The sequence below is a fragment of the Thamnophis sirtalis genome, unplaced genomic scaffold (assembly GCF_051295495.1).
Source record: "Thamnophis sirtalis isolate CommonGarterSnake01/CBP01778 unplaced genomic scaffold, rThaSir2_p1.2 scaffold_6, whole genome shotgun sequence".
NCBI lineage: Eukaryota > Metazoa > Chordata > Lepidosauria > Squamata > Natricidae > Thamnophis > Thamnophis sirtalis.
The window spans coordinates 58,478,400-58,503,093 of record NW_028261386.1 but is presented as its reverse complement, the minus strand read 5'-3'; the positions used below and the strand labels follow the sequence as shown (position 1 = coordinate 58,503,093).

At 37.1% G+C, this 24,694-nt stretch overlaps 1 protein-coding gene across 1 annotated transcript in view; it reads left to right on the top strand.

Annotated features, from left to right (window-relative positions):
- The first annotated feature begins 3,852 nt into the window (after window positions 1–3,852).
- CMTR1 (cap methyltransferase 1) overlaps window positions 3,853–24,694 on the top strand; it is a 47,188-nt gene continuing 26,346 nt past the window's right edge. The window contains exons 1-6 of the mRNA XM_087717921.1: window positions 3,853–4,086; window positions 6,439–6,576; window positions 7,714–7,868; window positions 17,205–17,363; window positions 17,703–17,795; window positions 20,594–20,665. Coding sequence (XP_087574047.1) covers window positions 6,444–6,576; window positions 7,714–7,868; window positions 17,205–17,363; window positions 17,703–17,795; window positions 20,594–20,665 — 612 coding nt within the window. The 5' untranslated portion in view covers window positions 3,853–4,086; window positions 6,439–6,443. The remainder of the gene's footprint in view (window positions 4,087–6,438; window positions 6,577–7,713; window positions 7,869–17,204; window positions 17,364–17,702; window positions 17,796–20,593; window positions 20,666–24,694) is intronic.

Here is a 24,694-nt window from a genome sequence, read left to right as displayed (position 1 = left end):
AAAACATTGCACAGCTGAAAAAAATCTGGAGGAATGGGAAAAAAGTTCCTCCCAGGTGATATCAGAGCTGCTAGGCAGTTATAAGAAATGCATATTTGAGGTGGTTTCTGCAGGTATTGGAGCAAAGCATGTGAGCAGTGAACTGGTAATAACTGGTTCAGGACCCTCCCCTGATACAGTAATATTTAAAAGTGTATGACACTTTTTTTTGAATTTTCAGTATTTCTGCATAAATATTACCTAAAATTTAATATGTTCTCCACACAAGTCCTAATAAATGATTAAAAATATTTATACATACCTAAGGTGCTTTTTCAAGAGGCAATTGCATTTTTTTGTTTTTCCTTGAAGATGTTTCACTTCTCATCCAAGAAGCTTCTTTAGTGCTATTATTTTTATGACGGTTTTTAGTGTTCTTGGTCAGCTATCAGAAGAGTGTTCTGCGAACAAATTCCATCTATCTGAAAGAAAGTTCCATCTATCAAACTTGAAAAGGATGCTATTTATTTTTACCATCATACTCGATCCAAGAGGGGTTTATCCTGAATAACTTTGCCACTAAAGTCTCTGAGTTTTTCTATCTGATCATTATGTCCCAAAGTAGGTAAGATAAGAATCCCTTAATGCAAATACAGAAGATGGAAAAAATGTGCTGTAAAAGGACTTTTTCAATTTAGAATACCTCATAATGCTCAACCAGATGTATTTTGTTACTGATGCTGAATTTCCATTCAGTTCGCAGCCCCAGAAAGCCGGCTAGATGGCTGCATGCATGTTAAATGAAAAAGGGTACAATGCAAATAGAGTGATAAATAATAAGCAAATGGAAAAAGGAAATGCCACAGGAAAAGACAGATGAAAACTCATGTGACAACTTCAGTAGTAAATTGAATTCTGACTGGAGTAGATGTATATGAATATTCTAACATGACGACAAAATCATAAATGAAATATCTTGAAAAAAAATTATTTTCTCTCTGGCCTCTAACCGAATTTAATATACTTTGTATTTATGACTCAACTTTACTTAATATCTTTGCTTAAATAATTGTGTTATATTCTGGAAACTTTAGTTGCATCATAGCATTTTAAAAGGTTTCTTTTTTTTTTTTTAATATTGTGGTTCAGAAAATCTTAACCCAAAGCAGTTTAGAGTTCACTTTAAAAGTAGAAGAAATAACTTAGTGACAAAAGGTGTACTGCAGAGGTGATATTCAGTCGGTTCTCTCTGGTTTGGCGAACTGGTAGTGGCAGCTGCAGGAGGCTCTGCCTACCCGCCCTCATGTAATGCGCAACCTTCTGCGCATGCGCTCACATTTGTGAATTGGTAGGAAAGGTAAGTGAATCCCACCACTGGTATACTGCTATCAAAATCAATAAGATAGAAAAGCAACAAAGGAAAAATTAAAAACAACCACTTAAAATGTCCAGGCGTTTGAAAGTGCAAAATGTTTTCAAAATAGTGTAAGAACTGTTTCCAAGGCTGGGGGCTACACTTAGTTGTTTTGTTTGGGACAAGGATTGCAGGGCAAGGGTAAGCAGGCTGGGCTATATCACAGTGATTTTTTTTAAAAAAAGGAAAAGTATAAAATGAGCAATATTTGCATGTCATTGTTCTGTGCACTGTATGTTTTTTTCATAGATTTTTTCATATACTGTACTTTTTTAAAATGACTGAAAACTTTCACTGATTTTTTTTTTGGCAACTCAAGAAACGATTGCTAAATTCTGGTAATATACTGTAGATAAAAGGGGTCCTTAGTGGCCTAGGTGCTGACTGAAAGGACCTACTATAAATATATTGAGCAAGGTGGTTCTTTCTTAAAAGACCACTGATATGGAAAAACTCCTCTTTGTTGCTACGTGTCTCTAAAGGTGTAATTTAAGGGCTTTTAGTGAAAACTGTTTAGAAGCAGACAGCTGGATAGAAAAGCATGGGATCCTCAAGAGACAAGCTGGAAAGGGCTCTAAAGAGCAAAAATGGCATCTTGAACTGGATTTGAAGCAGACTGAGAATAAACCAATGAAGATGTAAAATTGTTAAAAATATTCCACTAGTGAACTATCCCATCAGCATTCTCCTGTGTTTCGCTTTGCTTTGAATCAGCTGTAGCTTCCAAAGTGTCTTTGGTGTCCTCACATACAACAAACGTTAGTTGTGAAGTCATGTCCGACCCACTGCGACCCCATGGTCAACATTCCTCCAACATTCCTTCCTGTCCTCTATCATCCTCTGGAGTCCATTTAAGCTAACGCCTACTGCTTTAGTGACTCCATCCAACCACCTCATTCTCTGTCATCCCCTTTTTCTTTTGCCCTTAATCTTTTCCAGCATTGGGTTCTTCTCCAGTGAGTCCTTCCTTCTCATTAGACAGCCAAAGTACTTGAGTTTCATCTTCAGGATCTGGCCTTCTAAAGAGCAGTCAGGGTTGATCTCTAGTACTGACCGGTTTGATCGCTTTGCAGTCCAAGGGAATTGCAGGAATCTTCTCCAGCAAAGGCTTGAATTCTTTGGCGCTCAGCCTTTCTTATGGTCCAACCTTCACAGCCATGCATTGCAATTGGAAAAACCATAGCCTTGACTATACACGCTTTTGTTGGCAGGTGATGTCTCTGCTTTTTAGTATGCTGTCTAGATTTGCCATAGCTTTCCTCCCCAGGAGCAATGTCTTTTAGGCAATCTAATTCAGATGCTATCAGAACAGATCACTCTTGTCATAGTACCTCTTGTTGCCTTGAAACTCAAGCACCCTGCATTTATGTGGAGCTGAAGACCTACTCCTTGAATTTGGGAGATAAAAACTTTTACTTTTGCAAAGGAGCTTTATTAACCACTCGAAAATACGAATCACTAAGTAATCCAGATAAAGTAAGAAGCATTTATTAAAGGGGATTTTCAAGTAGTTATATAGGGGACAGAAACAAATGACACCTACAAACAGTGTATGTGCTACTTTAGAAAGCAAGTGATCAGATATTGATTACATGCGAGAACTGAACACAGTAAACACTGATTCTAGACAAAATTTCACAAGTAGCAAATTTACATGAGTGATGTTACTTTCCTGCAAGGTTTGTATGTTTCTTAAAACTTGTAAATTTATTTGAGGGCTTCCAGAATCTGCTCCTGCTGATTAGTTGCTGAAGAGGCTAATGTAAAAGAAAGAAATAGTTTTGGCTCAAAGGACAAAAAAATTATTTCATAAACTTCAAAAGGAGATATGGATGCATTGCTAAATGCTAACATCACCTTTATTAAAAAGCTAATATGCCTAAACATCCAAGTAACAATATGATGGGTACCTATAATTTCAGTTTGATTAAAGACTATCATACCCTCAATGTTATGGAAGTGAAGTGGATAGACATTTTTTTTCAAGGCGATGGATGATGTATTTTTTAAAAACCTCAATGTTAGTATTTAATTTAAATTACTGGAATTATTTATTAACAATGGAACACCCACACAGTGTTTCCCATCCATGCAGTTACATCTACATCCCCAAGGTTACAATTAATACCTCACTCGGTTTCATAAAACGGAGGGAGGGAATTAGTAGCTGTTTAGAAAACGGGGGCGAAAAATGCCCTAACTTGCATCATCCGTAGGCTACAGAAATTGACAAGTATACGGACACTACCTTACGAAATAAAGCTCTTAGTTCCGCTGGCACACCTGCCGCTTCGGCTGCCTTCGGGAACGGAAATAAAGCTGCTTCGTTGCTCAGTTCTAACCGCCCGCCAGTAGGGGCGCCACTCTCAGCCGCGCCTGCCCTAACCTCCCCTGCCCCCCCACCTCGTCCTTGCTTTGCGTCATCAGTGCGCGCCTGCTCGTAGGAAGAACCCGCCCCAGACAGGAGCTGCCGGGAAACGAAAGTGAATTGTGGCGGAGTATATAGAGTTGGAGCGGAGGGGGGAGGCGGGCTGCCGTTCCTCCCTGCCAAGCCCAGCCGCACCTGTGGACAGCTCCGAGCCCTGCTCTTCCCTTCTCTCCTCTTTGTTCCGGCCCGAGGCAGAGCCCTCTTCCCCTCCCTTGTGAGTGTAGCAGGCAAAGGCCGGGGCGGGAAAGCGAGCGAGCCGAGGAAGGTGAGGGCTGGCGGTGCACGGCCGGCTCCTCCGGTCCGCCCTTCGTGTTCTCTCCCACGGTTCGTTCCCGCCACACAAGAGGATCCCATCGCTCGCGCTCTCACTCTCCCCTGCCTGCTTCTGTGCCCGTTATAAGCATGGCGATGATGACCTTTTCCCACCGCAGTCGCCCCGCATGCCATTGGCCGTTTGCCCCTCGCCTCTCACTCCTCACCTTGCCTCCATCGCCTCGCCTTTCTCTTTGCCTCCGCCTGAGCTTTTTTTTGGGGGGGGGGGGTGTCTCTTGTTAAATTAGCCTGGGATTATCCAAATTTATTTCCAAGGGAATAGACCCAGCGGTGTTTTGTTTTGGAGGCTCACCTGCTTTCAAGGTTGCCCATTTTGAGTTTGCCTAAGTTGACTTTAAACTTTTTCCCCGTCCACCTTTTGCTTCCGAAGTTTCTCCATGGGGCTTCCCTATTACATTATTTGCTCTATGTATAAAGTGCTATTTGTTTATTCTTTTATGTCTGTATCTTATTCAGTAAAGGCATTCCTTCCCCCGCTGGCAGTATTTCTATCCCTCAGGAACTGATATCCCAATTAAAATTCTATCTTTATTATTCTGAGTACCTCATACTTTAAAAAGTGACCATCCAATTCATACTTTTCTGTTTCCATTGGGAGGTTAGGCATTGCATGGCATTGAGGCCAAAAAACATCAGAATAAAGTTTTGATATTATATTTCATTATTTTGGAAAATATAGCCATGTATTCTAGCAAATTTTTCTATGTTCCAAAGTTAATAAAAGTCAGTGCTCTCTTTGCTTATTTTTTTCCATCACATTGTACTGGAATGAGGCCTTTTGAATGAAATGGGACTTGAATTTGTTATATAAAACTGGACTACAGAGGAGTTAAATGTTGAGCCATTCTCTGAATTGAGTATATTCTGTAATAGGCAGCTGTTCATCTGATTCTACAGTTAATGCATTTTTTTTCTTTTAAGAGTCTATGTAATTTATTTCTGTGTGGATGAATGTGATGGAATTCATCTTCGTTAATAAGAAAATATAAGGCATTTCACCTCACTTTCATGAAGGAATGTATATAATGTAGGAGATACTATACTTTTTCTAGATATTATCAAAAGAATAACAATGTAAGAATTTTTCACTCAATTGAAAGTATCCAGCTACAGCAGGCAGCTGTATGTTCCATGCCAAAATATTTTGGATACCTCTATTGGCATTAATGTGTCTTTGTATTAATGAAATCAGCATTTTTAATATTTGTAGTTTTTTTAATGCTTCAACTTTTTTTTAGAAACTATAGATTTTTTGGTACATGTTATAAATACATAAATACCAGCTAAACTGGTTGTATGTTTATTATCCCTCTTATTTCTCTGGTTTTAAATGTATGGCCTGTCCCTAACCTTTACAAATCTTGATTCAGCAGTCAATTCCATTGTATAAATGGGGCTCATATAAAAATATTTATGATTCTAGTCACAAATATACTGTTTTTAATTTTTATTTTTAATTATGATACAATATGATCAGAGAAAGAAACAAGAAAAATAGAAAAAATGGGTATACTATATCAGTTTGAAAGCTGGATTCAATGTTAAAGTAAAACACTAAATAATTGACAGCTATATCAGTATGATTCAATTTATAAATCATAAAAATATTCTGATGTTAGGAGAAATTTACCAAGTTTAGATTTATAATCCAATCACTTCTTGGATTATAAATCTAAAATAGTTTCCAAACCTAACTGAATTTTACATCAATTTAATTAATTTTGATATCATTTTTCTGGCCAATTATGAAATATTTATGCTTTCCAATAAAAAAGCATAGTGTAATGAATTTTAGATGGTCTTAACCTGTAAATGTTGAATTCAGTATATTTTGTACAAAAGTAAGTTTTAATCATTTAGTAATAAAACGAAAATGTTTATGATTTAGAAAGAAACTTAACGAATTGGTGTCATCTCAATAAACACGCTTAATATTTTAATGTTTTACCTTGTTAAATTATTCAGGAGAAATAACATTTTGTTGAAATAAGTAAAATATTTTTTTAAAAAATAACCAATGCCCTAAATGGAAGCAAAAATCTTTGGAAGGTAATTGTAGGGCCTATTCAGACATGTTATCTTTGAAAACAGACAGTGCGTAGAGCTTTATTTTTTCCTTTCCTACTCTTTTTCTTTTAAATGAATAGTATTTAAAATGCACAGAGGCACTCCAATTTTCCATGTTAAATATTTATAAAAAGTTTGGAAACTAGAATATTCTATTACCTTAGAATTATGTGATGTATATGAATTTGTTGGTAAAATATACTCTATTTTCTTACAGTAAAAATGAAGAGAAGAACAGACCCTGAATATGGCAGCCCACAGAAAAGGCAGAAAAAAAGGATAGAAGAGTTGGGTTTGACTCTTAGTTCCACATCAGATGATGAAACCCAACTTAATATTAACCATGCAATTCAAGGTACTTATTGATGCAATCATTACATACATTCCTGAAGCTTTCAGTCATCTTGGGGAACATTGTATGATGGAAAATGCAACTATGACATTTTTAAAACTCCCATGCTCAAACAATTATTTCTAATTTTGTTGCATTGAATTTATAGCAATCTCCCCACTGTTCTTAGTTGAATTGTTATTAATGAGAGCTCTGTAATAAAAATACTATGAGGTATCAGTATTGTGAATCACAAATGACAGAAGGAAGCCTGTCAGGTTCCAAAAATCACGTGTTGAGCTTCTTCTAAACAGTTTTCTTTATTGTTCCTTGCTTATATACAGAAATCTTTCCAAACTAAAGTAGACTACTTGTACCATTAAACATACACTCTGAGGATTCCTAGGGAAGAGCTGTGTTAATCCCCTCCACACACAAAGTATTTCAACTTCACTTTTGCTCTTCTAGAGTCAACTCCCTTCAAACTAAATTAGTGTAAAATAGAGTGTTTTTAGCTTGTGCAACCTAAGGATATTGACAGATATATGGAAAAATGAGGCCAGCTATGTATTCTTTGCATCTTTGTGCAGATGATTGGATGAGGAGAAAACATTTTAAAGTATTTAAATTATTAAAAAGCATTTTGATTAATAGACATCAACACCTTAAGCTGGGATGCTTGGAGATTGATAAATTCTTTTGACATATCAATGGCTTCCCATTGTACCCCTCTTAGCTTTTGGGATTATAATAGATTATTATAATGGACTGCAGTTACACTACAGAAATTAGGTGTTATGTGATCCTGTTTCAAATGGAGACTGCAGCTAAAGGGTCCCTTTCTCACATTCTCTCTATTCAAAAGATCATTTCTGTTTGATTATTCTCAATCTTCATGTGTTTGGAAACAGAGGAAAGATATATCCTAAGATGTGCATGTTCCAGATCCATAGCTCTGTATTAGGCCACCTAGTGTGAATGCAGTTGGTATCAACTTCAGAATGTGACATTTTAGAAATCTAAAATTTCAGAGAACTGCTGCCCAATAATGGGACAGTATTGATAGTCCAATCTGATAAAAGATAATCTATGTTTGTAGATCATGACTAATATATGTTGTGCTGATTTTTGAAGCTTCTATTTCTTCTGTTTGTTTTTCAGATTCTTCCACGACAAGCAGCAGTGAATCTGATAGTGAGAACAGTGCGAGGCGGCCTACTCTTGGCACTTTCAGCAATAAATTCAATGCAGATTCTCTTGTGGAGGGCACATCTTCCCGCTACTCAATGTACAACAGTGTGTCCCAGAAGCTCATGGTGGGTCAGAATACCTCTTGCTCTGTAGGATCTGTCAGCTTGATCCTGAGAATAAAATTAGAGTTTATCATTCTTCATTTGTTAGTGATCCTGATTTTCAACACTACTAGGGCACTTCTTTATATTCTTGGAATGTCACAATAATGTAATAGCCTCTTAGTGGAGCGTCCTTAATGTTCTGTCATTTAGTTACATATTGCTGGTGTTTCCCTGGTTTTGTTATGTCTTCAACCATAAAGCCTGTTAGGGTTAAAATAGTTTAAGCTGTTATGATTCAGGATCTACTAGTTATCATTTTCTGTTTACCTCCAGGAACTAGTAGCTTGATATGAGGGCATATGTTTTCACTTTCAAGGATTTTGAAATTCAGTGCAATCTGTGTGGAATAAACTTCTAGTTCAATTTTACAGGTAGTCCTCAATTTACGGCCATAATTGAGCCCAACATTTATGTTGCTAATGAGAAATTTTATGACTTTCCTTGCCACATTTATTAAGTGAATCACTACAGTTGTTAAATTAGTAACATGGTTAAGTGAATTTGACTTCCCCATTGACTTTGCTATCAGAAGGTATAAAAGGGGATCATATGACCCCGGGACACTGCAACTGTCATAAATGTGAGTCAGTTATCAAAGATCCAAATGTAAATCACATGACCATGGGGATGCTGCAGCAGTCATAAGTGTGAAAAATGATCTTGTCACTTTTCCAGTGCTGTTGTAACTTCAAACAGTTATTAAGCAAACTGTTTTAAGTCGTACTTGAAGAACAATCAGGGAATTTCTAGGGAAATCAGAATTTTATTTTTTAGTTCAGCACACTAAACTGACTTCCCTTTCATATTTTTTTCTGTCCTAATTTTCAAATAATTTCAATTGATTTGTTGCTTAATTTTTGGGTTGTTTTATAGTATTTAAATTAATTTTTGAAAATTCTATTTTTTAGTTATTGTAGTTTATATTGTTTGTGTTTTACACAGACTGTATGTCACCCTTTAAAAGGATGCCTTATCACCAAAATATGTACATTAAAAAAGTTTTAAAAAGCAAAGCATAATTGAAGACCTAGGAGCATTAGTCCTAGGATTTTCATTAGCTCTTAGGAGACAATTAAGTGAGCATCTTGAATATCTCTGTGCTACATACATTATCAGTATGTATTTAACTCTGTACATTTATTAGTATTATAGAGGGCATGGATTAGACGTGAACCGAGTTTACCCGTATGATTTTAATATTTTAATTAATAGACAGTGTTGTCTTTTATAAACTAAATTATCCCAGAAGAATCTGAATGATAGAAGTACAGAATACATTCCTACTTCAGTGAATCTTTAAAGATAAATGAAATTCTTTATTTAGGACCTTTGGCAATGTATTTCCTATAAATATGCATGTCTGTATATAACACATTTTTATATACATGTGTATTTGGTACTTGGAAATATGTGTTTACATGACCTTTTTGAAATATAAGAAATATAGGATATTTCCTTTTAGGCAAGCACTAAAAATCTTAATGAAGTGCAAAACAAGTCTGTTTTATGAAAAAGTCAGATATGATCTTTCAAACGTTACATAAAGTAATATTTTTGTACCAAATGTAATATACTTGCAATGTATATTAACAAACATTTTAGTATGTTAGGCAGAATAACGGATTACTTCTGTGTTGGTAATTGGTAGAAAATGAGCCTTGAACTTCCTAAAAGCCATAGTTACTTTGCATCTTCGATATAACCACTGTGTTTAAGAAGCTATGGTTTAGTTAGTGATGGGGAACAGCTTTATTTGGATGCTTTATGCAAATTGGGATTTGTTCAGTCATGGTTGCTTAAACAAACCAGAATGAGTCTTGGAGGTTGAGCAAAGAAATAATAGTTTTATTTTATTTTCTTCTGGTAGTCGTTATCAAAGTGTTTTCGTTAACTGTAAATGACGGTTTTACTTGTCTTTGGGAATATTTTCTTTTTATGGTGTAATTTTTCTATAGGGATTTTATGGATTGAGCTTGTTTTAATGTGGAAAAGTACTTATGCCAGTTTTGTTTTGTTTGTTTTGTTTTTACCACTGTGACTTGGGGTGTGATATCCTTCTGGGAAAGGGATAGAAGTGCGGCAGTGTTTATGTTGAGATTGTTTTTTGGAAAAGTAAATTCTCATTTTTCTTTATGGAAGCCTGGATGTATTTTTGCAGTGTGTATATTTTTTGGTATTTTAATATTCTTATGCAATTGTATTTTTATTTAAACATTTTTTAAAGATCAGCATTATTAATCAGTGTAAGAATATATATAAAAGCAATTTGTACAATTGCTTTATAGAAACAAAATGTTCAGAAACAAACTACTTTGTTAATTTTTTTTAAATTTTAAAAATATTATTGATCCAAGGAAGTACATCAGACTTCCAGTGTTCTAATGTAGTAAACTGGCAGCTAACAGCACACAAGTACATAAGAAATTAGGTTTTGCTATTGTCTTGAGAAAAATGGGCAATAAAGCAATAAAGCTACATTAGTATTAGTTATTAAATACTGTTTTGTAACGTTTTCAAATTCCTCAGAAAATTCATTGGAGATGATAAACATGTAGCACTGATTTTATATGAACTATTTGATTACACCCTTGCCAAAATAATCTTTGATTAACAGGGATGGAGTTAGAAATTTGGATTTCTCAAAAGATTTTGAATCAGAAAATTTGAATCTGCAAAACTTTCTTATTGAAATGACTAGTGTTTAAATTAGTCCATTCAATTTCAGTTTTCATAATCTGCAAAAATATTTGAGTTACATTATTTGATGTAAAAATATTATGATTAGCTTATTTCACTGAGGTTTGACAGTTACAGCCTGAGAAATGAAAAGTTTTACTATGGGAAGAAAACATATTTTTAATTGAAACTAAGGTTGGGAAAAAGGCAATAAAACAGAAGGCAATAAATTTACCTGAAGTGGAAAGTCACCCTATTTGTATCTTTCTGGACTGTTAGGTAAGCTCCCTGTTGGGAGAGCGAGTACATTCAGAGAAGCGTTGTGAGAGTTGTGTTGGAGAACACACAAACCAGCATACACACTGCAGTTTAAATAGGCTTTTACTTTCGTGGAAATAGAGGTATCAGAGTCCATCAAACAGTCCAAGTTATACACGAATAAGACAGTCAGTCATCAATGTCTTTCAGTTAAGGGATAATTCAAATAACATAGTCCAGTATCATATAATCAGTCTGGTACTCAAAGTTTACTAACAGTTGCAAAACTTACAATAGCTCACGGCACTTTCTAACAGCCAGCTTCCAAAACACTCAGATCAGATCAGCCCAGCATCTAACAAACAGAGAGCTAACAGTCATTCTGGCTCCCTCTTATGGCCGATTGAGGAAAACAGCAACCAATCACATTTTACAGTATGATTTAAAGAAACGGTACAGGCTGGGGGGGGTCAAATTTTATACCCCTCAGCTAGGGTCCGCAACCTAGGAGTCCTCCTGGATCCACAGCTGACTTTTGACCACCAGTTGTCGGCTGTGACCAGGGGGGCATTTGCCCAGGTTCGCCTGGTCCGTCAGTTGCGGCCCTACCTAAACCGGGAGGCTCTCGCAACAGTCACTCGAGCCCTTGTGATCTCTAGGCTGGAATACTGCATGGGGTTGCCCTTGAAGTGCATCCGGCTACTGCAGTTAGTCCAGAATGCGGCCGCGCGAGTGATAGTGGGCGCACCGCGGTTCGCCCACGTTACACCCATCCTCCGCGAGCTGCACTGGCTACCTGTCGATCTCCGGGTGCGCTTCAGGGTACTGATGACCACCTTTAAAGCACTCCATGGTAGTGGATCTGGGTACTTGAGAGACCGCCTTCTGCCGATTACCTCCCTCCGACCGATTAGATCACACAGACTGGGCCTCCTCCGAATTCCATCCGCCAGTCAATGTCGACTGTCGACTACACGGAGGAGAGCCTTTTCTGTTGCAGCTCCGACCTTGTGGAACGACCTCCCCGTCGAGATCCGTACCCTCACCACCATCCAGACCTTCCGCGCAGCCCTCAAGACCTGGCTCTCCCATCAGGCCTGGGGATAGGTTCCCAATTTACCCGCCCGAGTGTTGACTGCTGAATGAAAGTTGTGTTTTATTATTTTCTTCTGTTGCACATTGTTTGTCTTTGATATTGCACCCCCTTCCCTGTGATTGTAAGCCGCCCTGAGTCCCCTCAGGGAAAAGGGCGGCCTATAAATCTTAATATGTCTTAATGTCTAAATGTCTAAAATGTCTACAGCATTGCTATATGATTTATATATTGCCAACCCAACCGTTAGAATTATATTCCTAACATTCTCCCCTTTGGGTAGGACAATATATAAATCTTACAATCTTAATTCATATCCTTGCAACAACGTTTATGTTTCATAGTACCTTGGGCTTTAGTAAAGTGATCTGCGATGTTATCTTCAGACATACAATACTCCAGTGAAACTAATTTACTATTCACACTTTGCCGTACATTCAGATATCTTATATCAGTGTATTTTGATCTAGTTTTTACAGCAAGATTGGATGCCATCTGAATTGCTGCTTGATTGTCTTCATAAACAATCATAGGCTCTCGTATGTCAATCCCCATATCCAGTAGAAGTTGTTTATAACAAACTACATCTGTACATAATAATGACAGACATGAGAACTCAGCCTCCATAGTCAATAGACTTAAATGTTTTTGTCTAATAGACCGCCATCCAATTAGTGCCTTTCCCAGAAATACAACAAACCCTGATGTTGATTTCCGTGTAGACACATCTGTAGCAAAACTTGCATCAGCATATGCAGTTAAGCTCAGATCACTTCTAGGTTCTAAATACAATGCATAATGCATCATTTGCTTAAGATATCTTAATATCCTCTTAGCAGCTTGCCAGTGCCTTTCAGTAGGTTCAGCATTAAACCTGGCTAATTGATTTACACTATATGCTATGTCGGGCCTTGACCAATTACTCAGATGCGATAAGCTACCAATCAATGATTGATAAATACCTTTATCAAACACAGGGCTTTTTACATCATCCTGGCTAAATTCCTCACCCATTGGAGTTTTAGCTGGTTTACACAAATCCATCCTAAATGTTCTGAGTAGCTGGTTAATCTTTTCGGTTTGTGAGATTTTGTATCCTCCCCTAGTTTTATCTATTTGTAAACCAAGATATTGCCTAATCTCACCGAGATGTTTTATACTTAACTTTGTCCTTAACAGTGTTATAATCCTCATAGCTTCTTGCTCAGTTTTAGTGATTAATGCTATGTCATCAGTGAACAATGGCAACAATGAAATCACACCATTACTTTTCTTCTTAAACAAATATGGAATCGCCATGCCAGTTTTAAAACCTATCTTAGTTAACTCTTTAACTATACATTGATTCCATTCATATCCTGATTGCTTCAAGCCATACAGACTCTTTTTCAACCTCCAGCAATCAGTTTTACTATCAGTTTTAAATCCTGCAGGCTTCTGTAAATATATAGTATGTTGCAACGGTGCATGAAGATATGCTGTCTCTACATCTAAATGATTAACTATATATTCATTCTTAGCTGCCCACACTAATGCTGCACGTAACGTTGTAGCCTTTAAACTAGGCGCAAAGACCTCATCATAGTCATTTGCTGACTGAGCAAACCCTTGTGCAACTAACCTAGCTTTATGGGTTACAGTCCCATCTACACTATTTTTAAGTTTGAAAATCCATTTACAACCAATGGCATGTTTACCTGGTGGTAACTTTACGTTTTCATACACCTCTAACCTTTGCAATTATTTCAATTCCTTTTCCATTGCATCTTTCCAAGCTTCCTGTTCCTCAATTGGATATAGAGTTAATTCTTGGTAATTAGCAGGAACCTTATTTGCCTGACATGCTATGGACGCCTTATACCTGTCAGGTGGTCTAGTTACACGAGTTGAACATCTAGGTATTTCAAGACTCACCAGTGTACTTTCCTGGATAACCTGCTCTTGTTCTTCTGGTTCGTCATGTATTTCTTCCTTAATGTCTTTAATTACTGGGTTTCCTACCTCATCATTAGGGACTACTTGGGTGTCGATAATTAGATTATCATTTGCTTCTAATTTATTCCACCCCACGTGTTCTATAAACTTAGCACTAGCGCTGCAGTAAATCCTAGTTGTGCCCTTCTCCCAAAACCTAAATGATCTATGGGTAACCTCATATACTACAAAAAATAACCATTGAGCTCTTTTCTGCCCTTTCAGTCTCACTTGTGATGGAATATGCACCCATGCTGGGGCTCCGAATGAATGTAGGTAACAGATCTGGTTTTCTGTCATGCTACCTAGTGAATGGTAATTCACCGGTTGTTGTATTCACTACATTATTTAAAACATGGTTACTACACATCATAGCTTCACCCCACAGTGTTTCCGGCAAACCTGAATCAGCTATCATAGTTCGAGCCATGGACTGTAATGTTTGCCCCCTTCGTTCTACAAACAAGTTACGTTGTGGCCTATAAGGAGCAGAACGTTTGTGCTCGATTCTAGCTGTTCTTAACATTGTTTGTAATTTGTAAACTCCATCCCATTATCAGTAACTACAGTAATAACCTTGGCTTTCATCTTTCTCTCCGTAAACCTCAGCCAATTAAAGAAATGTTGAAATGTTTCTGTTTTGTTTTTGATTAAGTAACAGAAACTGTATCGGGAATAATGATCCATGATACTCAAAACATAACAGGCCAAACTGGGTTTTAAAAGGTCCTATTAAATCAGCAAAAACAGCTTCCAGAGGTCCCTTTGTTTTAAAACCATTCAGTCTGTTTGCTGGAGTAACTTTGCTTTTCTCCTGATTGCAAACATTGCAGTTTAAATATTTACTACATAGTTTTAATTTTACTCCCTTTGTCAACTTAACTGTTTGTTGCAGCATCTTGAAATTAATGTGCCCCATGCATCTATGTAGTAAATGCATGCATTCGTCATGGGGTTTAACATTATGATAAGCTGTGTTAGCCATCTGGCCATCTGGTATAACATACAAACCATTTTTTAAAATGGCAGTAACCCTGTTATCCTCCTTTTCAATAATACAAATGTCTCCCCTAAATGTTACCACATAGCCAATGTTAACCAGAGCCCTAACTGATAGTAGGTTGAATTTCAGGTTAGGTACATATAACATTGGTAACTGCTCATTTAGGAATGAACAACATGCATTACCTTCACCAGACGCCCTCACCTTCCATCCATTTGCCAAAAATACATGTTCCTTGCTCGTGGTCATTTTTACAAACCTTTTTCTATCTCTAGTAATGCACTGTGATGGTCCAGTAAACCATGATTCTATACTGGTGAATTGCTAGACATAGCCAAAGTAGACATAGCTAAGTTGACATTAGCATTTTTTCTAGCTCTTCCGGCATTCTGTTGTTTTGCCTTTTTACAGAACCTAGCTATATGTCCCTTAGCCCCACAAGAAAAACATTTTTGAATGGCATAGGCAGTAGAATGTGACTCTTCATGTTGTGATGGTTTCTCTCTCAGTTGTTCCCTCTCCATCCTTCTTCTTGACTCTTCCAACAGTTGTGCAGTAATGTCAGTCAATGTTAGTTCATTTTGGGTTAGGACTTCAAGAGATGATACAGAAACATCATAACTCTCATCCAGTGAGGAGAGTATGATATAAACTTGATGTAGCTCAGAAAAAATTAGTTCTTTTTCATGTAGCTCCTGGAAAACCCCTTTCATAAAAGTTAAATGAGCTAACATATCTCCACCTTTCAGAAGACATGCCCTAAACAGTTTGCGTGTAAGATGTATGTGTGCACCTACAGTGTCACGTACATAAATCCTCTTCAAATTCTCCCAACATCTTGCAGCAGAATTTTCTCCACAAATATGTACTAATGTTGGTCATTCAGTGTTAGACCAATAATACACAACACCTGTTCATTGCATTGCTGAAAATCTGCTATTTTCTTGGCATCATCATCGTTATCTGGATTCCAAGCAGTACATCCGGTGGATTCTGTACAGCATCCCATAAACCTTCCCTACGCAGGAGTAGACTGCATTTCATAGACCAGGAAACATAGTTTGTTCCATCCAACCGGGTTATCATCGATAGACTTGTTGATGGGTCGCTTGCCATCTTCTCCAGGATAGTGCAATCACTAAATAAACAGTTGTCTATATGCGGTATTGCGTATCAACAACCAACTCTCTTTAGCTACATCTGGTACACTCTGGGCCCATAACCAGTGTTAGGTAAGATCCCTGTTGGGAGAGCGAATACGTTCAGAGAAGCGTTGCGAGAGTTGTGTTGGAGAACACACAAACCAGCATACAGAGAGACTGCAGTTTAAATAGGCTTTTACTTTCGTGGAAATGGAGGTATCAGAGTCCATCAAACAGTCCAAGTCATACACGGATAATACAGTCAGTCATCAATGTCTTTTAGTTAAGGGATAATCCAAATAACATAGTCCAGTATCATATAATCAGTCTGGTACTTAAAGTTTGCTAACAGTTGCAAAACGTACAATAGCTCACGGCACTTTCTAACAGCCAGCTTCTAAAACACTCAGATCAGATCATCCCAGCATCTAACAAACAGAGAGCTAACAGTCATTTTGGCTCCCTCTTATGGCCGATTGAGGAAAACAGCAACCAATCACATTTTATAGTATGATTTAAAGAAACGGTACAGCATTGCTATATGATTTATATATTGCCAACCCAACCGTTAGAATTATATTCCTAACATGGACCATAGCATTATCTGTTTTAATTATTTCTTGATGACTTTTTGAAATAGATTTAAAAGGATTTTTTAGTTTGCAAAACACTCATTTGTAAGTGTGCTTGTAGGGTGTTGGCTGAGTCTGTGTATTTGTTAGGGTTTTAGAAGATAGTTCTGGATTTTATATAGGATAGGATCTTTATGTTCCCTTACACAAAATGGGCATATTGTTCTTTAAGTGTAATTTGGCATATGGAAGTCATATTGTTATCTCTGGATAAAAATGTTAGGTTCCAGAAGAAACTCGGCACTGAAGGAAGACAACTGAATATAGTTAAATGAAGATGCCTCGCAAGTATAGTAAGAAATAACTACTGTGTTCTCTGCAGGTTCTTTATTTGTAATAGTTTTATTTCATAATTTGTTTTTTTCTGCTTCATTTTCTAGATATAATTTTCCTATTGGCTAAGTTGAATATATTTGAAAGGAGAATCTGGAAATCTTCTGTAAAAAATATTTTTAATCAAAGTGCTCTTTGCTGAAAAGTAGCAGAAGGACATAAAATAACTTTTCTACTACCTTGTAGGCTAAGATGGGCTTTCGAGAAGGTGAAGGTCTTGGCAAATATGGCCAGGGAAGGCAAGAGATTGTGGAAGCCTCCCAACAAAAAGGAAGGCGTGGATTGGGACTCATTCTGAAAGGATTTGATGGAGAGATGAACATCAACTGGCAAGATGAGCCAGAGGTAATTGCTTTTCCTTTAAATCTCCTCCTGATATTCTGTTCTCAGAATATCCTATTGTGAAGAGATCTGATAGATATTTTTCTTTGTACTAATGACTCAGGTAAAGTTCATTATAAAAATTCTCATTTGAGGATTTACTATCTAAAATCAGACACTGATTTCTATTCTTGGATGAGGAGAATGTTTCGATACCTATAATAAGAGTAAGAAATCTGATTCTCTCCAAGCACTCTAGTAAAAATTGGAATGAGGTTGGTTTTCTGATCTATGGGTAGACGCTGAGCCAGATATATTATACTTATAGGCTCTCTTTTGAAATCATCTTTCTCTTGTGCACAGGCTAGTGCTTATGAGCAGGTGGACTGGTGCCCAGAATGTACCACAGAAATTCCAGATGCTGAAGAAATGAAGGATTGGATGACGATAGGAAAGGTATTCAGATTGCACAACAAAGGAAATAATCACTGCCAAATCTTTATTACTGATGTTTACAGAAAAACAAAGCAAAAATATTGTAGATAAAGAAATCTATAATCAGAAGTAATAAAAAAGTTCTAAGAAAGATAAAATATGTTAATGTATAATGAAGATTGTTAAGCAGGGCCTGAAAAATTGTTAGAACACTGATACACAGAAACTAAAATAGTTATGTTTTTGTTCCATGATTTTTTTTAAACTACTGAAAGATCAGTCAGGAGATAAAGAAATGTAATTGATCTGCTGAAAAGCATAGTCCTGGAAATAAAAGAGTGAAAAATAAATGGATAATTTTTAATGATCAATGACAACATAGCATGAATATAAATTTCTTTACTTGTTTAGGTAAACAAACAAACAAAAAATTAAATGCTGAATTGGTTAAGAATGAAAAGTGCTAGTTAAAAATCGGAAAGGTGGCCAAGTATGCTTAAAGATATTTCAGGTGGAAAATTATAATATAATAAATATAATAAATATATAATAAATATAATATAATAAATATAATACAATAAATATAATATAATAAATATATTATAATAAATATAATATAACAAATATAATAAATATAATATAATAATATTTTATTAAATAAAATTGAAACTGAAAGTATAGTAAAATAATAAATTTAATAATTTTAAGTAGAATACCTTGATCTTTGTAACCTCTAAATACAATTATTGGTGAGACCTACACTTCACATTTTTTAGTGTCTGATTTTAATGAAATTCTATTTAAATGAATTTCCACTGAAGGCTTCCCTCCCCCTCCCACCAATATTTTAATTCTGTTCTTTCAGGATATCATACATGGTTCCATTTTTATTTTTACATCTAGCTCATTTTTGCCAAGTCAACTTTGTAGCCATAGGACTGAGCATCCATAAAGCCTGGAAAATAATTATAATTCTTTAATGTTATTTTATAAAAGTACTTGTAAACAGAATTGTTTTATTTTCTTATGTGCCAAAGAAGCGTTGTGGATATTTTTTTGTGGCTGGTATACATATTCATGCTTTGTGCTTGGGAGACCCTTCACAGCCCGTACTCCCTATGAAATAAGCATCTTGATGCACTTGAGTGTATGGCTGGCTGCCCTTGTTTGTCAGTTTCAAATTATATAATAGTGCCTCTTCACTCCTCTGATTACTGTATTTGTGAAAGCTTGAATAATGCGACAAGCTGCTTCAATAGAGCAATAGGAAATCACATTTCCTCCATTGATATTCTCATTTTGTAGAATGCCATTTGTCTGTCTGGCATAGACCATTGCTCTTCAATATTTACATATTCTAAAAGGTGGCAGTGTAGCTCAGAATGTAAGTAATAGCAGAGAGATGAATAGTTTTTTCCCTCCATTGGATATTGGCATATTGTTAAATGATGTGCTGACTACTGCTGAGATACTATATTCTTAGGGGAGTTTATATAAGCTTGCTTCCTCCCTGTTGCTCAGACTGAAAATATGCCATGCCTGCTACTTAACACTGAATGGATCTGTCATTGTTCATGTATGGAAAAATACAATTAAGGTAGACTTCTTATTTCCATATCTGAAAGTATTTCCTATTATAAAATATAAATATTTCATATTTCATATTTCCTATTATAAAAATGATGATGATGAAGATGATAATGAAATAATGTATTAAAATTATATGCTGCCCAACTCCCAAGAGTGTTCAAGATGTAGATATAAACTATTAGTATTGTCTCTGAGTTTTTTCTATAAGATAGAACAATAGGTTTGAATTTGAGCTGTCTATGCATTGAACTTGGTATAAAATGAATATTTTGTTAGCCTTGTGTATGTTAGATGAATCTCAATTTCATGTAAAGTCTTAATAAATTGTCCCTCTTGCTCTCAGAATTCTGTGAAGTAGAATTTTGAGATCATATCAGGGAAGGGGCTTTGAAGGGAGGAATAAGGAATGCTTCTGTTCCAGTTCAGCTGCTATAACTCATTCTGTAATTGTGAAATATTAATAGGATATGAAAATTTAAAAGTATACTTTAAGAGTCAGCTTCATACATGGACATTTTCAGTTAGCAAAGATAATTTTACAGATTCCCTTCTCCCTGACCCACAAAGCTTTATTTCTTTTTGTATCCATTTATATGTGATAAGCAAACGTTTGGCCTCCCCATGGTGGTTTTTATAGTAAGACTGTTTATGTAGATTAAGCATCTCTTTCTGATCAGGTGCTCCAAAATCAGGAACACTGCGGCCAATGCACTGATAGTGATGAGTTTGTGAAACTACATCAGGATGAGGCAGGGCTTCCTTTTCTCATGCTGAATGGCTGAACATTTCTTATTTGCAAGCACTCCAAACGCCCCAGTGTCTAAAATGTGTACATTGTCTTAATGGAGTTTACATTATTTGTAAATTGTTCTTCCTTCGCTGTTTTGGTTCAGTCTTAAATTTTGTTAACAATACCATATCTTAAAAAAAGTGATGATCTTGTTAAGACTGTGTAATGATTCAGATGGGAAATGATGATTCATGCAAGTTGCACCAGTTAGCAACTTATTATAAAAAAGGGGTCTCTTCTCCTGGGCTTAGGCTGATGCTGTCAGCAATCCTGGGAAGAGAAACGTTTGATATAAGAGGTACCATCAAATACAATGTGTAGGTCCTCCATGATTCTGGATCACATTTTCTTCTGTTGAGTTGGGAATGTTACACAGTCTTGGACTTAAAGCAAATGCAGTACACATTTTGATTCATTTTCCCCACATTTTTTTTTATAGAAGAAACTGGTGATTGATGATGAAACGGAATTCTGTGGAAAAGAACTCATACACAGCATGCTCCAATGCAAGGTGAATTTTATCTCCTGGAACCACAACAGGCCTGTCAGTAGAAGAAGAAATACCAGTGCAGTGCAAAGGCAGAACAGTCTGAGGGCTGACGGTTTTGAGACATTTAGAATAGAGTAGCTTCCAGTAACATGGAGGCTTAAGTAGCTCCCCTATTTGTTTTTTCTCCCCCTTCCCTACTGAGTGTTAATAGTCAGAAGGAACTTTGGATGAGTTGCTGTAGATAAACAATCTTAAACTTGCGTATGTTTCCGCGTAGTTTCCCCCTTGAAAATGCAGTAATTATGCCTAACAAACAGAATACAAGAATAGTCTTATCTTCTTTGAATGAAGCTACTTTGACTTCTGTAGAAGAATGCATTCGGTCAGTGAAATCTCTTGAGGATGACGCTCTGATAATATTGAAGTGGGTGCTCCTAAGAAAGTTTGTTGTTATGTGATTGTGAAATTGCAATCTATGTGCAATATTATTGAGTCCAATTATGGAAAAATGAGTGCAAATCACCAGGTTTTATGTGAAGCACTGGTATTGTTTGATACTCATTTGATATTCACTTGATATTCCTCCTTTTGTGGTGGAGGCCAGTTCCCCATTTATTTTCAGAAGCTTCTGATCGACTCCTTGCCTTGACATCAGAGACTTAACAGGGAACCTGCACTGAACAAGAACCCACATTCGAAAGAATGGGAGTAAAAGCACAATAGTGGGTCTCTTAGACTCTCAGCAGTGTTTTTCAACCACTGTGCCGCGGCACACTAGTGTGCCGTGACATAGTGTAAGGTGTGCCGTGGGAAAAACACTTTATATATAGTCAATATAGGCACAGAGTTAAATTTTTTAAACATTTTCTAATGGTGGTGTGCCTCGTGATTTTTTTCGTGAAAAAAGTGTGCCTTTGCACAAAAAAGGTTGAAAAACACAGCATGGGTCCTCAATGTGGGCTGTAGTGGGCCGCAGCCCGTTCAGAACCGGGCCATATGAGTGAAGCTCCATTTGTGCAAGCGTAAATGGAGCTGCATGCACACATGCCTACCACTTGCATGGAACCATTCCCTCCCCTCTCCCATGCTGGGCCACCAAGCCAGAAGAGGCTTGAGGTTGGAGACCGCTGTCCTAGAGAGGATGGCAGCAAGGAAAAGAGAATCTTAGTCAAGCAATTGAATAGTAGTTGAGTTCTTGTCCAGCAAACAAATATCTGACTTAGAAGAACTTGAATGTCCTTTCATACGTTTTGTGGATAGTATGTAGGAAGCTAACAAAATGTTTCTCAGATTGCTTGTGATACAGGCTGGTTATTGGGGCTTACCCCTAGACAAGAGAGCCATTGTGGAAAATTGTGCTGTCCAGTGGGGAAGTGTGAATTGATGCATCTGATGATTGCTCCAGGCACAGATCTATAATCCAAAAACTGATTTCCTTTTTATCAAATTCTGGTCATTCGGTGAGAAGACCATTCCTAATCATTCAGGCTACAATAAGCTGTGCTCTAGAATATACTCTAACAAATCTGAATTGAGGCATACCATTCCAATTAACGTTTGGCTTTCTGTCCCACCAATGAGAATTGGCCTCCTGCCAATTACCTCCCAAAGACCCAATTTGATCGCACAGGCTTGGCCTTCTCCGGGGGAGAGCCTTCTCTGTTGCTGCTCTGGCCCTCTGGAACGAGCTCCTCGTGGAGATCCGGACCCTTACTACCCTCCCGGCCTTCCGTAAAGCTACTAAGTCCTGGCTGTTCCGGCAGGCTGGGGGCTGTTAAAGCACCCAGCCCCGTCTTAATTGTGACTGTTGTGGATTTTAAAATTGTTTGTATTGTCTTATTTATTCCCTCCCCTGTTTATTGTGAGCCGCCCAGAGTCCTTCGGGAGTGGGCTGCATACAAAACCAATAAACCTAACCTAACCTAACCTAAATTGGTCATAAGAATATTTCAACTCATACAACTCCTCCTTCTCTATGCCATGGGTGCAATGATTGGATAGAGTTTCCCTTTAGAAAATATTTGCAGGGTAACATATTATTCTTACATTATTTTAATAAATATTACAAAATAGAAAGATTCTTATCAGATAATTTTGCCAGGCCAGAGCTTCAGCTGGCAGGATGAAACTTGGTTATGGATGTGGTCCTTTCGTCCATCCAGGAAAAAGGAATATATTGCTTTTTCACATCCTCAAATAGCAAGTCTCCTATATGTGAGAGGAGAAGTGGAATGTTGCACGTAGCCATAAATTCCTGTTCTCTAATCACAGGTCTGCAAAAATTTTTTTTTCGAGAGCTGTTTTGGTTATTCTACGTAATCTTTATGTTTTTGGGTGCGCTGAATCCAAAAATGACCTCCATTTTGTCATAGGACATCACGTTTCCTGACAATTTATGTAACTATGTTAAATAAGGCAGTACCTCAAAATAAATGGAAATAGACTTACAAAATTAAAGTTTTATTACAATATTTTCATGAAAATCCTTTTCTGAACTGAAATGAGCTCACCCACACACGCTAAACTCGATTCTTCTTCTTTGTGAGGCGCCTCTTGGTGCATTTACGCTTGTGAGTAGCATCTGGAATGTCTCTCTGAAGTATCCAACAGTAGTTTGCCATCATTGTAATGCTCCATTTTCCCTGGTATCTCCTTTCCATCTCTTTAATGTCTTGGTGGAATCGTTCACCTTGTTCCTCACTCACAGCTCCCAAAGTTTCAGGAAAGTAGTCAAAGTGGGACTGGAGGAAATGCACTTTCAAACTTATCAGGCAACCTAAAGCTTGAAATGCTTTCAGCATTCTTCCAACGATCTTTTTGTAGTGAGGATCTTTGTTATTGCCTAAAAATTTCTGTATGACTTCTTTAAGTGCAATCCACCCTTTTTTTTGAGGATCCGTCATGGTATTGACAAACTCTTGATCAACTATAAGCCTTCTAATGTCTGGTCCGACGAACACACCTTCCTTCAATTTTGCCTCCGATGGGCATGGAAACTTGGTGACCAAGTATTTGAAGCATTCTCCATCTCTTGGAAGTGATTTTACGAATTGCTTCATCAATCCCAATTTTATGTGGAGAGGTGGTAGAAGAACTTTATGGGAAGGTACCAAAGTTTCTCAGAGGACATTTTTTTCACTGACTGTTAGCACCCTCAGCTGCCAACTCTTCTTGGTCCAATGATTTTGTCGGTCTCGACTGTGTCCCATAGACACAGAAAACAAGGGTATTTGGTATACCCAGCTTGTTGCCCCAGCAGCATGCACAAAACTTTAAAGTTCCCACACACTTGCCAACCATGGTCTTCATATTTAAGTTTATGAAGAACCAATTCCAAGTTCCCGTAGGTTTCCTTCAAGTATACGGAATGACTTACAGGTATGGAAGCGTAAAAACCGTTGTGGAGTAAAACTGCTTTGAGACTTCTTTTTGAAGAATCTATAAAAAGACTCCATTGCTCTGAATCATATTGGATTTTAAATTGACCCATCAAACCTTCGACATTGATGCAATAAACCAACTTGTCTTCCTGGGCGAAGTAAGGAACGAACTTTTCACGATGTCTGAACCATGAAGATGACACTCAGCAACAATAAATTCCTGCTTTTCAGCCTTGATCCAAGTAACTCAGCGGCATCTTTGGGAAGATTCAAGTCTCTTACCAAATCATTCATCTCCTCCTGAGAAAACCGTTTTTAGTCTTGTATCATCTTCAAAGTCAGAACTTGATTCGTCATCTGGTTTAGGTATGACTTCACCTTCATTGGAGCTAGGTAGCAGGTTTGGTTAGAAGGATATGTGAGGCTTCTAACTGACATTCTACTTTTGGGCGGGGGGGGAGGAGGAGGAGGAGGGATTCTCTTCCTGGTAATTTTTATACGAGATAGGCTTATTAATTTATAGAAACCAGAAATTCACATGCAAATATGTATTTTTTTGTCAGAATTTTCCTGGCACGCAAATGCACATTCCATGTCTTCTTACCAGTAACTCCACTCCTGTTTTTTCATCTTATTTTCTTCATCTGGTCTGCATATGCACTATTTTCAT